Source organism: Bacillus rossius, chromosome 1, assembly GCF_032445375.1.
Source record: "Bacillus rossius redtenbacheri isolate Brsri chromosome 1, Brsri_v3, whole genome shotgun sequence".
NCBI classification, from domain to species: domain Eukaryota; kingdom Metazoa; phylum Arthropoda; class Insecta; order Phasmatodea; family Bacillidae; genus Bacillus; species Bacillus rossius.
In genome coordinates this window covers 158,275,568-158,292,619 of record NC_086330.1, presented here as the reverse complement: position 1 = coordinate 158,292,619, position 17,052 = coordinate 158,275,568, and the positions used below count along the sequence as shown (strand labels likewise).

The following is a 17,052-nucleotide window of genomic DNA, read 5'->3' as shown; positions in this document are numbered from 1 at the left end:
TCCGCTACTTACTGGACATGTGTTCCTGACCCCTGAATAGACGTGCCTAGCCACCGACTGGATGTGACTGGTCACCGACCGGGCGTACCTTACCAACCTGCTAGATGTGCCTAACCAGCTGACTGGATTTGCGTGCCTGGCTAAAGCCCACCCCACACGATGCCCATTTTCTGCTATAACTTCTGTTATACCCATGGGTATAAAAATTTTCATAAAAATTTGTATAGCAGAACCGCAGAAAGATTTCTTAACTCCATACACACGATACCTAGAATGCTAACAGAAAACCAGCCAACGCAGTTGCCGACCAAAGCAAACATATCAGGGGAGGATAAACTTGTCGTAGTCAACTTATCAAAATACTGAAAAAAAAGTGAATGTTACACCTGTTTGTGTTAAAAATTATGTAACTTGCGGAAATATTATTTGATATTTTATCTTATTTTTTTAATTTGCAAATAAATAACAAAATTGGTTTAGTATTTAAAAACAAATTAAGAGCAATTTTGGAATTACAAATATATTTTTAAGTTGTAGGTTAATTTCAAAATCTAAAAATATATAAATTTAAATGATACAAGGGACATTGGATTTACTAAATGTAGTTTATGTACGGTTTAAATTCTAATATTAATTTAATTATACAGTTAATCAAGCTAATTTCATTGTAATAGTAAAAAAATGCTACCGATTCATATATGTTATATATAAGATTTATTGATTACTTATATATTTAACTACATAATTAGAAGAATTGTAACTAATATTTTTTGTAACCCAGTGAGAAAAATAAACACGCACATACCGCGTAATAAATTTAAATCTTAGGTGAAGAAAAACATTTTGCATGTTTTTTTTTTCCCCCCCTCACAGGTGTGTCGCTATGAAGTATCAGTTTATTCATTATTAATTTATGGACACTCGTTTCTTAATAAACGTTGGAGTTTTAATTATAAAATTAACTTTTGGTTTAAATTATTTGTGAACATGTGATTTTACTTTACTTTTTTAAAAGTAAAAATAAATCTAGGTACGTAGTACTATGAATAAAATCAATGGACTGAGACACCTAAATGTAGTTAATAATATTATATCATAAATTAATTCTAATAATTTATATTTGCAGAAAGCACAGTATGTACAATTTAATTATCTGTTATTTAAAAAAAACGAAAAAAAAAATTGGACTGATGAGGATTCGAACCACATTCAAAATCACCCTTCTACCGCTGCCATCGTGCCCTTCGCCACTACGCTACCGCAACTTCTACAAATATGATAGGGGATAATGGGTAATATAGAATGCAATGTATTTTCATAACGTATTTTAAAATTTCCGATTACTTTTTTCTGTGGCAATTTCAGCTTAACAAATATATTCCATAGTAGTTTTACTATTATAAAGTTTCATTTGGCATACCATTACATTTGTTACGTCCCTTAATGTTGACAATACAGACTATATACGGGGTTATATTGCAACACGTGGGTCCGCCATCTGGACGGCTCCAGCTCGTGGGTATAGCAGAAAAATAGAACACGTTCTATTACGGTTTTGGCTAAGACTTCGGCTATGAAAACTTTTATACCCAGAGCCAGACCCCTTGGAAGGGTGCTGAAATGTTACCCACACGGGAGCAGGCGCGCTAGCATAAAAATTACATGAAAACTGCTAAGGAAATGGGTGTCGTGTGGGGCAGGCTTAACCAACTGATGTGCATGATCACGGCCTTGGCGTAGCTGGTTAATCGACTGCCATGTGGAGCTGTCCTGAAAAAAACTCATGTCAGGTCAGGCAAAGGACTCGCTTTACCTTCTAAGAAGTCTATAGGCATCGAGAAACGCTAGCAAATGCTTGTTTTTTGTACTTGTAGATATTCTGTAATAAATGTTTTTGTAATTTTGTTTTTTTTTTCCTCTCAAACCTGTAATTTTTTTGGTAATTTTTATTATTGTTTCTTTTTAATCAGTCAGGGCTCGACCCGAATAGGAATATAATGAACCAATCTTTTTATTCTAAAGTAATTGTTTGATGAATTTAGAAATTTTTCCGATTTTTAGCTTAAAAAAACACTTAATTTCAAGATGGAGGCTAAGAGGACTGACATGATGGCGGATATTGCGACTGTTGACTGTCTGGTAATACTTCACTCTAACGGGTAAAAATTAAAACTAATATGGCGGCAACGCACTCTGCCAGACTTTGTGTATGTTAGCGCTCCTGGTATAGATGACTGAAAACAAGATGGTGGCGACGCCCTCTAGCAGGAGATGTGTGTTAATTAGCGCTCCTGGTAGCAACTACTATTGAAAAAAATATGGCAGCTCGGTCTCGAACAAATAAATCTATTATTGCTTTAAATTGCAAAACCTATAATTCCGAATGTATGTATGTAAATTTTTATACACCTTAATTACTTCTTGGTACGGTAGATGTCTCAATGGACGTGCGTCAGAGGCGTATGTTTTCTAACCCAGAGGTTGGAGCTGTCATGGTTCAAATCAAAGTGCTTTTAATTTATTTAAAAAAAAAATATTGTGTCAATAAGGACAACATTAGCAGGTAATGGAACATCTTCCTTATGTGGATGAGACAGAGCGATGCCAGAACTCTCTAGGAACAAACAGCATAAACAAAGATGTCGGTATCTAGGATGGAGGCCCCAGCAGAACATAAAAAAACAAGATGGTGGTCTCCAGCAGACAACAATATGGTGGCTGTGTCGTCAGAATCTTAAAAAAGTGGCTGAGACATCAGATACAAGATGGCGGATATGTTATTAAAATTCAAGTTGGCGACCATATCGAAAATTGTAACATTCTGGGATTGGGGCGTTCGATGACAAGATTGTGGAATCCAATATGGCGTCTAAGGTTAAAGTCATCCAAGATTGCCGCCGTCACGACGGAATTCAATATGGTGAACGTAAACGAAAATTGTTACAGCGATGTCGTCATCGAAGATGCGTTCGTAACTAAAATTGCAATGTTCTATAGGGCGTCGCCATTAAGATTGAGGAAAGTTCTAGAATGTAATATGGTGACCGAGGTTAAGGTCTTAGGTGAAGGTCAAGGTCATCCAAGATGGCTTCCGTGACATCAGAATCCAAGATGGTTGTCAGGCACATCAGGCAGAAGCCTGTTTCAGGATCGAAATTTTCATACGACTGACATTTGAAAGCACATTCGTCAAAAAGGAGGTGCATTAAAAAAAATTAAGCACATCTGGAAGCACTTAAAAAAAGGACAACATTTGAAAGCATTCTCGATATATATAAAATTTTTGACAAATAAAGCATATTTTGAAGAACATTAAAAAAAAAAAAAAAAAAAAAGCATATTTGGCCACTGAATATACCTGCCTGGCTACCGACAGTGCGTATCTTGCTACCAACCATGGGGAGGAAACTGGTATATGAATCGGTTGCAATGTTATGTAGCCTTTTTTTTGGTAGTTTCTGTTATTCCCGTGCCAGCGGAAAGTATCGCTAGTTGTAGCATATTAGATCATACTGGAGACTTTTGACAATTATATTTTTACATATTAACGTAAATAAGTTAGCTTTTAACAGAAATATTAATAATTTTTATTTTTAAATTCAAAACTATGTTTTACTTAAGTTATAAGTAATATTGTAATTATATATTTGACACATGTAGTCATAGTAGTGTGTTTGTTTGTGTTTGTAAGTTGGAATTAACGTGCATCTACGAACATACAATTATTTTTCATTTGGAATATTTAATTTACACAGTTGGAGATATACCTACTGATAAAACATGAAACTAAAGCCAGACTTTGCATGGAGAGGGAGGCGAGTGCAGTGGCATGCAGGTTGAGGACATGCGTTGTGATTGTGCCGTTTGGTTTGGTTAGGCATGTTTTTGTGCTCTGGCAGAGCAGTGAATTGTAAAGCCGTAATATCCTATGAAAAGAGCCGCATGCGGCTTGCGAGCCACGGTCTGCGACCCTAGCTCAAGGGGAATGATCCAATAGTTCCATTCGTATTCATTTCTTTGCTCTTGTTGATAGACGATACCTACGGACAAGAAATGAAAAATTCCATTGACCTTTATGAAAAGAAATTACATTTAGTGCTGGGAAAAATTGTATCCTATGTTGCATATGTAAAATTTAATTCTTGAGGAAAGTACTATGAAAACACAAACATTTATAAAAATGTTTACAGATTTCCAATTTCATAGTAACTACAAAAATGATAACTTTTATGTACAAGTTCTTGGCAATTGTTGCGGGAGTAATTTGGTAGACATTAATTTAGCAGCTTCTGCGAAACAATCAATGTACATATTTATCAAGATCTTTGAGAATATAACTTTTTGTCACATGTGGATTTTTATTGGTGACTTTTGTTTTTAATGATACTTTCCACATGTGCCTATGTGCAGGGCAGAAATTTAGGATAGGTTTGCGAGATACATATGGGTAAAACATATACCGTTATTTTCACACTCGATTATAATTGTGCAAAATTTGTATGTAACGGGACAATTGAGAGTTATTTAAAATTTCGGAAAAGGTATACCTTTTTACAGATAAATGTGCATAGTCTATATTAGCCTGCCACTATAGTTCAGCCCCATGATATTTTGACACATTTATTGTAATATTTAGCATGGAAAATGGATTGTGTTTTTCGGAAACAATGGAATAGTCCGTATTCAATTTAATGTTAAGTAGGTAAAGAAAAATTCCCAGTATAACTTTTGTTTTGTTAATATTTAAGAAACTGTTCGAGTTCGACACTGCCAACCACAGAAACAAATGTAATATATTTGAAATTTAAATTGTAGTTCATGTACAACCCAGCCCTCACTAACATGGAGGATTTATTATGACAGGTTCTAAGTAGGGGCCCAATTATGTGAAGATTGGTTTTTTTCTATGCTTATTTTTTCGTATAACATACCTCCAAGTAGGTCACTTGAAACTAAACTTATTTTTTCAAAAATCTCAATTGGTTACTAAAGTTTAATTGAAGTCACTTGTCATTTTTTGTACGTTTTTGTAGGTTATGACATTGATCAACATTTATTAATACTTGACATTGGTGTTAATATATTTCTTAAAATAAAAAAAAAATTTTTTTGTGGTTACGTAGTTTGTGTTATGAAGAGGGGTAAAGATGACGCTAGTTATTTGGTTGCTATTCTGGAATCATATCCTTAATTGTTACCATCCTGTTTCTGAGATTGTATATTCAACATGTTTCCCTACACATGTATTGATTATGTGTAATATCGGTTGCTTAAATTTGTCAAGTTTATATGTTCACATGTTAACTTTTATAAGCCACTTTTGTAAAATCTATTCTTTCATTTAACATATTATTCATTTGTGAGAGCTTATGGTTTTTTTTGCTTGCATTTTCATGTTTTAATAGAACTTGTTAAATGAGTGTATATACTACAGAGACTTATGAAGATGTTATTTATTTCAGTGCCTTGCTGCCTGACTAAAAATATTTGTGTTTTGTCTTATCAGAGTGATAAAAGTCGTTTCTGAACTGTAGTTGCATTGGTGACCATGGTGCTTCACAAATATAGCTGTCAGAAATTCTTACATTGTTGATGTGTCACATTGCAAATAAACTTTCTCTACACTTGCATTAAAACGTTTTGATTAATCTAATTTCCTTTTTTTATCATCCTGTAGTGTAACCTGACAAGCAGAATATTTTGCTCCACTAATTTGTTAAAAACTTCTGTTAATTAATATTTAAAATAATAGCACATATAGGTTTTTCTGCTAAAACAAGATAATATAACTCATAAAAATACTAATTAATTAAATAGTGTACATACCAATTCAATTAGAATGCTAACTCATATTCCCAGATGAGAACATATTTTTTTAGTATATGGTATACCCTTTTGATGTTTGTAAACATGTTTTTATATTCATTAGGGAAACTTTTTAACAGAGGTGTTATTTTCTCCCCAAACCTTTCCCCTTAAAATTAGCATTTGTAAGTAAATTAAAGTTGTAAATCTGGGATAAAAAGTTGTGTACTATGTACTTTTGTATGAGAGTTTCTAGAATATTTAATAATAATTTCGTTTACTATGTTATGGCATGTAATTTACATTTTAAGCAAAATTCTCGTGATATCCACAAGTTTTTACAAAAGGAATATATCAATATCCTATGTCAAATCTATTGCAACTTGAAACAATGTCACGATGCGTCTTAATAATTTTAATATACGGAGGCGGCAGCAATTAATTATGTAACATGTTAGAACCCACATGTATATCACGTCATAAGATTAGCAGCAAATAAGTATTACATCCGAAGCTGATCCAAACTCCATTATGCTTTGACAAGAAAAAACATTTTCATGGTTACGTTACCGCTACCAAACATAAACAAACAAAAAAAAACATGAATGTGTGCGTGCGTGACAGCTTCCCACTGCGCATGCGCAAGTTGTTAGTTCTTATTTTGTCCGTGCCAGCGTCAACTTCGCTGCAAACGCTCCATAGCAGCCATGATAGCAGTCTGCTTATCGTGACACGCGTTTAACATGGGAGTTTCCACTCTTTCAGAATGATTGTATGCTCGTTGCTACCAACTAGACGTGTCAGCCTCACCAACCGACTGGACATCCGTGTCTGACCAACCTATAAACCGTTCCTACCATTTTAATGTGGCTGACCACCGACTGGATGCGCCTGGCCACTGATTGGACATGCCTGGTTAATCGACTATCATGTAGAAATGCCCTGAAAACACATGTTAAGACATGCTAAGGACTCACTTTGCTTTATAAGAAGATTTTAGAAATTGAGGCACGGTAGTAATTTGTAGTAATTTCCTTGTTTACACTAGTATAATATTGGTAATAAACTTTTTATTTGTAATTTTGTTGCTTTTTTTCCCCCTTGAACCAGTTACTTCAATGTTAAATGAAAATAAATACATATTTTTACCTGATATATTTTTTGCATTAAGCAAGTATCGAACTAAGATCAGAAATCGGTCAACTCAATCAGTAAATTAATTGCCAACTTTTTTGAGGATTTTTAGATTTTTTCCAAATTTCTAGTTTAATAATTACACATTTCCAAGATGGCAGCCATGATGGCATCGACAGCTTACTGGCGGCTGGTGGATGAGGATTTTAAGCCACTTTAGGAATTTTTACCATGTTTTATTTAATCAGTATTTTTTGCCTAAAATAAACTTATTTGTATTGTTCAAGTATCGAAATAAGAACGGAAATTAATTTAATAAATTAGTAAATTAATAAGTACCAATTTATTATTTTAGGGAATTGTTTCCGAATTGTTTGCTTAAAAATTACGTATTTTAAAAACAGCAGATTCCAAGACTGCGGACGTTGCGTCATCTAAAATGGTCGACGAACTACCAATTTATTTATTTATTTATTTTTCCTAACCTAACTTAAACTAAGTGTATTTTGGAGGGGTCCGGGTTAGGGAGGGACCTAGGTGCGTCTCAGGCCGAAGCCTATACGCCTAGTCATGCTGGGATTAGCCATGCAAGGAGAGGGTCGCATGCATCATGTGCTAGGAGGGGATTGGCCAGCCATGGCAGCGATTGGCGCCATGACTAACTCCCCTCACTCTTAAATCTAGACTATAACTAGAGATAGGTTGGGCCCAGGTAAAACCTGCATAGACACAGGGAAAACCCTGGGCACATTCATGCGGGATGCAAATTGGCATGCATTACGTGTAGGAATTTACAGGAGACAGAGGATGGTCTGGATGAAGTGTTGGACAGAGTAGAAAAGAGTCTACCATGCGGGGGTTGGGCACTTGGACTCGTGGTCCGCTTTCCCAGTTGTTCAGTACTGGATTTAGTGACCAGGGACGCAAGCGCCCCTGGTGGTGAGTGGTTGCACTGACCACTCACTCCGCCGCCAGTCAGCACCTAAAAAACTAAGAAACTAAAACAGAAAAAAGATAAATGACTTGAACTACCGATCATAGGCTTCGAGAGGCGGAAACGCCCCAACATAGCCGAATCCTCACGATTGACAAGCCAACAAGCCATCAAGCCATCGAGCCGTAGTATCATAAGAAATACTCTTAGCCAGAAGTCTCCAAACCATACTACTAATTAATACAATAAAGTTTCCCTTTGACTTTGTGAACATATATAGATGCGCGCCACTCGTTGCAGATGGCAGCACCGTGGTTACATATTTCCGTTCCATGCGACTTCCGTTCCATTCACGAAATCACTCCCACCAATGCCTTATACCGAGAGCTTAGATGTTACACACACACATATATTATATATATATAATGTGCCATAGAATTCGTGAAGAGATTAGTTTAAAGTGACTCGCCGCTCAAGTATCGACAGCATTTCTAAGGCGGAGAGTTGAAGTAGCAGGACTGGGTAGTTTCCAAGGAACGCGTTGCCCCCCGCACCCGGGGCACAGCACGACACACTCGCACATCGCGCAGCTCCTCGCGAGCCTGCTCGTCCAGCTGTGCACGCGACAAGGGTCGCGCGGAGATGCCGGGCCGCACTCACCTCTTCCACGTTTTGTTTCTTGATGTGGAACACCTGTCCCAGGCTGGTGGCGGCTATTTTCTCGTACGCGAGGTAACCCTCGTGGGTCAAGTCGTGACAGTATCCCGTCAGGACAAACACCACCTGTAAACGGTCGTTCAAATAACGTATCCCTAAATGTAATAGAAAATTGGCATATGAATTACAATCCATACATCACAGTTGAACTTAGATGTTTAATTGAAATGGTCTTCGAATAAAATTAGCGTAGAGACACTTCAAAAATTTTTATTATTTGTTCTTAAAAACAATTTTTAATTTTAAATACAAAATAAAAACTTAACTGTTTGGTACCATAAAACCATTACTTTTTAAGCAGTGATTGAGTACAAGTATGTGAAGATGCGTTTGATGAACTTTATTTTTAGGCATGAATGTTTGTAAGCACATAATATAGCAGGTTGGAAGTATGGTAGGATGACAGAAAAGCAGGATATCCGAAAAGCAGAATGGCAGGATGGTGGGGTAATAAGAGGGCATGATAAAAGGATTACAGGATGAGACAATTGCTGGATGGGTGGATAACAAAATAACTTCTGGGTGGTAGGATGACATAACTGGTGGGTTGAAAGAGGGCAGGATGAGAGGATAAGACAATATATATAGCTCAGCTACAACTGCATACGTTGTTTAAAGTGATGGATTTGATGGCACCTACTCTCTTAGGGGTTGGATCACCACCAACACGTGCTTCCTAGAGCCGTAGGGAAATGGATATGCCATTTCAAGGCAACTTTGAGGTTTTTGAGGAGGAGCTACAGTGAGAGGTTAGGACAACACATCCCAGCATCGCCGCCACCACGCTCCTTTAAACATTCGGCTAACCTGTGGTTGACTCAGAGAAATCCCCATCCATCCCGAGAGTATCACAAGGCCTATCACATCTCTGGGACTCCTCAGACAACCCAGAGAGCCTGAGATCTGGCCGAAGTCCATCCAACCTTTACTGGCTTCCCAGGCTAGTGCCGGAGCTGTTTCGCCCTTCAACGGGGCGCACAGCAGGACGACAGGACGCCAGGACGGCGGGGCGGCCGGAGAAGCGCGACTCGCCTGGGTCTGCTTCCTCTGCACGAGCGCCAGCACGGCGGGCACCAGGCGGTAGTCCTTGGAGCGCGCGTCCGTGAACACGAAGACGAAGGAGCGCGGCAGGCTGGCCTCCAGGGCCGCGGCCACCGCCGCGATGGAGGTCTCGGCGCAGTCGCCGCCGCCGTTCACGCGGATGTCTTGCAGCGACTGCCGGAACCTGCCGTGGCTGCGGGTCACCGTCACGGGGCCCACGGCTGCAACACGCGCCCGTCCACCGGCCCTTCTTGCTCCACTTGGTCATGAGAAAAACTCATGAGAGGTGGCGGGTTTAGTTCACTACCTATTTACTTCACATTTTCACATAATCGCCATTCCGTTCCAAACACTTTTCGTAAGGCTGCACCAGTTTCTTTAACCCCTCGGCATGGAAGTTCTTCGCCTGGGAATGGAACGGATGCCTTGGCCATAACCATCATGGACTTCGAATACGCAATGTGTGTGGCCTGACAGGCGATCAGTAAACATATACGGAAAACGTTTAAGCAATCTTCTTACTCGAGTCGAAAAATGATTGCTACCGTTTTTTTTTTGGGAAGAAAAGGGAATTGATGAAACGTGGGTCAACAATTACAGCAAAAATTAAAAATTTTGCGTTTGTCATCTGGTTTAATTCCCAGGCGGCGAACTTCGAAGCAGAGGGGTCAAAGAAACAGATGCAGCGTTGCGCCCACTGGCGCGAAGCGAGGAGAGGAGAAGCGAAGCGCCACGACAGGGTTATCCACTCACTGCCACTGTGAAAAAGCCTTTACATTAAATTGAGGAGACATATTTAACATGATTAAATAGTATGTAACGGAATAAAGTAATATCATGTGAGAATAAAAATGAAAAATAGTAAATTGTGAATGTTTAATAATATAAAAGTACATAAATGTAGTAGGCAAGTTTTTTTCAGCCCTTTATTTAAATATAATTTTTGAATTGTTTTAAAAATTACACTACAGGCCCATTGTGATCAAAAATTAAGTGTCATAAATAACTATTCCTCATACTTAGCAAAGATACATTAAATTGTTGAAATTTCCAATAAAAACAATCATTATTCAAGAATAAAACAAAATATAAAATGCACTATTGCATCATAAAAACATCTTTTATAGGCAAGGGCAAATTATTTGATAGCTATTACACACTAAAACATATTGTTACGTGCAAGCTAGGAGGCCAGGCCATGACGCATGCCAGGTACCTGAGCGAGTCTACCAGCAGGTCTGGATGCGGTGCCTCACGGGCGCTGACGTCACGCATGCCACGCGTGCCTGGCCGGACTACAAGGGTCTGGCTACCCGTCCCCCTCCGCTCTCCGCTCACTGACCCGCCTCGTACTATTGTTACCTGCCCTTCACGCGGCCTGGGAATTCTGCGGGCATACAGAGGAGGCCGCCGAGCTTACAGAACGTGACTTGGGGCCATTCTAGATTTTTCGGGCGTCGGGTCGTCCCGGGATGACGCGACTCGTCACTGCCGTTCTCGTCCGTTCGAGAAGGATGCCGTGGGAATATAAGCGACGACGCCGACTTCCACGAAGTTCCGAGAGTTCGAAGATTTCCGCGAGTAAAGGGAAGTGATACATCGGCGAAGAGGGTGAGAGACCTCCTGGAGAGCGGCGCGACGAGGAACGACAGGACCGTGAGAATGCGACTGAGTGGCGCGAGACTGTGTGTGTGGACAGGTGCGTGGTAAGGGGCGAACCACTGTTCAGCCTAGCTCCAGTGAGGAGTGCGAACTGTGTTACTTGACAGACATTGAGTGACTTGCGAATAAACATTTTTAAGTGCCAGTGATTAGTGATCAGACCTTTTTAAATACAATTATTTATTAGTAATGTAAATATTAGTAATTAATAACACTGTAATAAAAATCAATTGGACTATTCCTTACGAACCCAGTTCTCCCCACATAAGTTCTTAACAATATTTTGCAAGTATCCTATTGGACTTAGATACCTATTTACAAATTTAAGACCTTGATATGGGTGTTAAAGTTTTCCTACACTTAACTTTTAGTTTTTTGTTGAACATTATTTCTGACTTATGTAGATTGAGCCCTATGCTGTCTTATTTTTCGTCTTTCCTCGCTTTGTTTAAGTGTTGCTATTAGAATTTGAGTCTTTTATAATCGTTTATAGCACAAATGTCATATTTTAGTGGTGATGAAATATATTATCAATTTTAATGATTTTTTTTCTTTAAAAATAGGGTTGGAAAATTCTGCGTGGCCTTGAATTTGTCTTGAGAAATTCGGAAGCATGGGTGCTACTGAACTCCCACTGTCTTCGACAAAAAGATGCATTAAATGAGAATGGCCGAAAAAGAGTCTTGAAGCATAAAAATGGTTCCCTATTAAAATTTTATTATTTCCACTGCTTCACATAAGTCCTTTGCTAGATTACTTCACAGAATTCATAGTTTGTCTCAAATATCTACTATCCTCATTTTTTTTTTTACCATTTTTACCATTTTCATTTTTCTTTTTGTGGTAGTTTCCGGAACAGTATTTTTATGCACGATGTATAAATGTTTAATGGCATCCACTAAAGTATTCCATAAGATCTTAGAACATATAGGGTGCATTGTGTCGCAGTCAAGGGCCGAGGCCAAGCCGCGACGCTCGCTTGCCTCCGGACTGTTCGCGAGGCGCGCTTCTCTTCTCGCATCTTCTCTTCTCTTCTCTTCTCCTCTCCTCACCTCGCCTACAGTACACGCATTTGACAACATGGAACGTATGCCCTCCGAATAACGTGAATGACGATTATGTACAAATGTGGAGTAGATATGTAGTAAACTAAAAATATCCATTAAAAAATTTTCTCGTGAGTTTATTTTTCAATGACCAAATGGAGCTACTTTACGAATATCCCTCCGTATCTTGTAAACACCAACTAAATTTACCGATTCAGTGCTATAAACCTGCAGAGTCATGCCGTGGTTGGGGCTTGGACCACTAGCTTTTCGGGTTCCTTGCCTCATGAGTGTTACGCCATGCCGTTGAGAGCATATGTACTGTATCATAGTCTAATATTGTATCATCAAGGTGTCCAAACAAATCTGAAATAAAATTTCCCTGACTTTTCAAATTGCCACAACCAATTTTTTATTTATTTTAATGATTTGCCTGTTTTGCCATTTTCTAAAAGATATAACGAAATACTGCATCCACCATTCTCATAAATGGTCTATAATTACATTTTAAAAATCAAAATTCAAACTAAACCTTGCATAAGTCATTTTACAGTTTGCATGACTCTGCACTAAAATACCTTCCGAAAAAAAATATTTCAATCTAAATAATGGCAAAATTGTGCATAAAATTTTCCGCTAAAATTAATACAAATTGGGAATTACAATGACTTTTCCAGGATTTCAAGTAAATTCCTTTACTTTCCCTTAACAATTCCTACTTCCTGATTTTCCCTGACTTTCCAAGATGTGAACATCCTATAATGCAGCTACAGTATGACTTTTGTAGGGAAAGCACTATCTCGAGTGGTTTCTTTCCTATCAACAATCTGCAGTTCTTTATTGTGATTTTTTGTGCTTAAAGTCTCGTCAACAGTGACGTCATTTTAACCAATTCCAGCATTTTCCTGGAGTGATTTATGAACAGACACGTAACTAGACTTGTTTTCATTTTACCCGGGAAAAGAACTCGTCTTGCCACCCCCTCCCCTCTATTTTTTTTCAAGCCCACCAAACCAACAAAACACCTCATATCGCCACAGCACATAAGTTCCACTACGATATCTCTCACATATTTCTTATTTAACTTGCATGCATGTCATTTTTAATACATCGCAAGTTGGATAGTATGCGAAAGATACAAGTTTTTAAATATTTGACGATATATGCAGAGACGCAAATTTGTAGGATAGGCTACGCAAGGCCAACCGCGGAAATTTCCAGAAAAGGGGGGGAGGCTGCGATAGCTTGCACGTCATCTCTGGATACGGTGCTTGTATGTTGTACACTGCCCATATTTTGTCTCACATGCATGCAATAAGCAGAAAAAAATATACAGAAAGTTGTCCATACGACATAGGTTTGACACCAAACCCGTTTCACAGTCACGCTTTTTAGTGCACGCAGGCCCCCCTCAGTGAGAGGCTTCTTAATTCCAGGGGGGCGGGCCCCCCTGGCGTCCCCCCCCCCCCCAACCAAGGATCTACGCCCATGCCTACTTGTATGTACCTTCCAATACAAATAATTCAATTCTTCTGCCCTCCAACATTTTTCTTTCTAACACTACAATATTCAAGTAAATCTCTACAGTAAATATTACTCTTGCAGTTTAGTGCCCCCCTCCCCATCGCTAATGCGGCGCCCGGATCAACCGGATCACAAGCCCCGTCTGCCCCATTAGTGACGTCCCTGTTCAGGAAACCACGTGGAAAGATGAAATAAGGATGGGATGACCGGGATGCGAACTTGTTTCCGTAGTTGCGGATCCAATGCCGGGTGAGACACGAATGTGTAACCCTTTCAACCCAATGTTTAGGCGTAGTGTAATTTGTACACCGGCCTTTAATTATCAGAACCTCTTTTTTTTCAAAACTTCTATTTTACCCTGTAAAAGTGCGGTAGTTAAATCAAATTGCAATAGGGAAAAATTGAACACAAGTTTAGTTTCTAGGAAATGCACAGTATCAATCATCTCATTGAATCCGTATCAACTTGTTTTTAAGCATCATTACTGATAAACGCTCACACAGTAAACCTTGAACCTTGACACGTGGTCTTAATCCTGACCTATTCTCTGCTGTGACATTTCTTTTTTCTTTTTTTTTCTAACCTTTTCTAGACAGCCAATGATATCAATAATAATATCTTCTCAAATTTTTTATTGTTAATCAAAACTTAAAAGCGGAACGCCCAGACAAGAAAAGTGTACGTTTCACGTGCATTTTATGTTGTAAATAAGAACTAAACAAATATATAATTACATTTTATAGTTGTAATAATATGATACCAATTTCTAAACGTTAAATAATGCACCTCAATACTTTAAAACTGTTTAATTTTCATGAGGAATCTTTAACTGTGATGAAAAGGTGAAAACATTTAACCAACACAAATCTCCATTTATTATAGACCCATTTATTTCAAAAACCCGTTTTTTTTAATAAAGTATTTTTCAAATAAATACGTGGCATGTTGTTAAAGTTTACATGTTTATGACTTTTTGTACTCTATTTACTCGCAAAAAAAATGTTTGATAATAAAAACGTTTGATTTGAGCAGATTCGCACATTTATAAATTATATAAACGTTTCCTATCATTTTAACATAACAGTGTTGCTTTGTATGCTATATTACGTTCAAAGTTTTTCACATGGTCCCAAAAAACCTTTCTTCATTTAGACGTTTGGCATATATACTGATGACGAGCATGTAATTATTTTTGAGATGACAAAATTAAAATCAATTACAACAGCTGTCGCTTTATTAAGTATAGCAAACTTTGTTTTTTTGTTTTTAATGAAACGTTCCATAAAAAGGGATGTATCAATAATTTAAAATAGTATACTTTAATTATGAAGAGCTGACTGTAAAATCTCTTCTATTTTTTAATACGTTAGTTGAAATTTTCTGCCATTAGATAACAGTGTTTAAAATCAAACGCAAATATTCTTACAAGTTTTTTTTTATGGAAGTTGTGAAGCTGGAGAATAGACAGTATTTTATTTCGGGGGAGGATGTGTACATTTTTACCTTCACTTTTCGTTGCTCGGTGTTTGTTCTGGCTAAAAAACCAAAGGTGCCTCAAACCACAGAATTTTGCAAAACTTCAAGTCCAGATTCTTCAATATGGTGTTTTTTGTCATAACCAAGGTACAGAGAACGGTTCCTGTGTACAGAAGAAGTAAGGAAGTACAAAGCGTATATATTATGGATATTTCAGGCATGAAAATATTTTGAAAAATTGTACATGTGTTTACCAAAATTTTCAAGTGACTCACAAAAATTGTGAATGACCTATTGCTGTCGCACGGAAAATTTCCTTGTATACAATCGCAATGTCCGAATCTACTGATTTCTATAGTAATCACCAGAGCGCAGTAATTATAAGTAGAGTGCCAACATAAGTGTTTTTGAATGTTTTTGTTAATTGTTTTCGTTGCAGTGTAAATAAGTACGCAGCTAAGTTTTGAATAATCATCGTACTTGTGAAAGATGTGGAGTTCAACCATATTCAGACAATCCTTAAGTCAAACATCATGCATGTTCTTCTCCTATGCTACCACGTGACAAAGACAGAGAGACATGCGGTTCAAGCTGACCAATGTGTTCGGACCAGGGAGAATCTGACTACTGTTCACGCCATCCATGACGACACAAAGGGTCGCGTGGACGGTGTCCGTCGGACACAATCGGGGACACAGCGGGGCTTAACAGGACGACTCACCGGGATCTTTGAACGGCACCAGCACGTAGTTGTAGACGGGGCTGTCCGGCTCCTCCAGCATGGCCGCCATGATGCGCTCCGCGCCGGCGCGCACCTGCAGCAGGTCGTCCCACATGGAGCCCGTCGAGTCGAACACGAAGGCGAGCGACACGGCTCCCTCCGGGGGCTCCGCGCCGGTGTCCTCCGGTCCGTCGTCCTCCACGAGGGGCTGGTCCGCCTGCAGCAGCCAGTCCTCCTGAGCCCTCGCTGCCTCCTCCGGCATGCTGTTGGCGTCTTCATCGCCGTCCCACGGCGCGGAGCTCCCGCTGCCCTCGGGGTCCGCCGTCACGGCCGAGACCAGCAGCAGCAGCAGCAGCAGCGCCAGGCCTCGTGCCATGGCGGCAGTCGCGGACCTACTGGAGCCGTCCGCCTGGCGCGACCTCCCTCCTCCCCTCCCCCTCCCTGGCCTTCAGCTGTCCGCATCGCGGATATAAATACACTTACGTTCGCACTGCGACCGTACCAGCGCAATGTCTTCTTGATCCTGCCTCTGGCAATCTTTATCTTGCCGCCGTCCCATTTGCGGCGGGGTCTCCGCAGTGAAGTCCACACTAACTTGAACATTTCTGGGTCATATTCTTCTGTGTCAAACCACCGCCGGTATTACTTATTTTCGAGCTGAGCCGACATCAGGACACGTTGTGCCATATTATCAGGAGGCCCGCCTAGACAGGGGTGTATGTGTGTTTGCGCCATTCGCTGGTGCTTCTACCGCGGTATCGCCTCTGACCTAAGGCTTTTAACTGGAGTGCAGTTGTTTCGTCGTGCATGGGGAAACTATTATATTTGAGCTGTAACCATAATTTATATGGCGGATATATGAAGATAAAGGAGTAATGCAAGTCCCATGAGTGTTTTCAGGAATCTCTACCAGGTTTTTCATATCTAAAAATTACTCTGAAAAAAAACCGTTTTAGCCATTTTCATTTGTCTCGATCTTGACATACTTTCAC

The 17,052-nt window shown here is 39.2% G+C and overlaps 1 protein-coding gene across 1 annotated transcript in view; it reads right to left on the bottom strand.

Annotated features, from left to right (window-relative positions):
• LOC134546339 (hemicentin-1-like) overlaps positions 1 to 16,441 on the bottom strand; it is a 345,137-nt gene extending 328,696 nt beyond the window's left edge. The window contains exons 1-3 of the mRNA XM_063389116.1: positions 16,061 to 16,441; positions 9,623 to 9,852; positions 8,534 to 8,656 (exon numbers count right to left, since the gene is read on the bottom strand). Coding sequence (XP_063245186.1) covers positions 8,534 to 8,656; positions 9,623 to 9,852; positions 16,061 to 16,436 — 729 coding nt within the window. The 5' untranslated portion in view covers positions 16,437 to 16,441. The remainder of the gene's footprint in view (positions 1 to 8,533; positions 8,657 to 9,622; positions 9,853 to 16,060) is intronic.
• Positions 16,442 to 17,052: the final 611 nt, after the last annotated feature.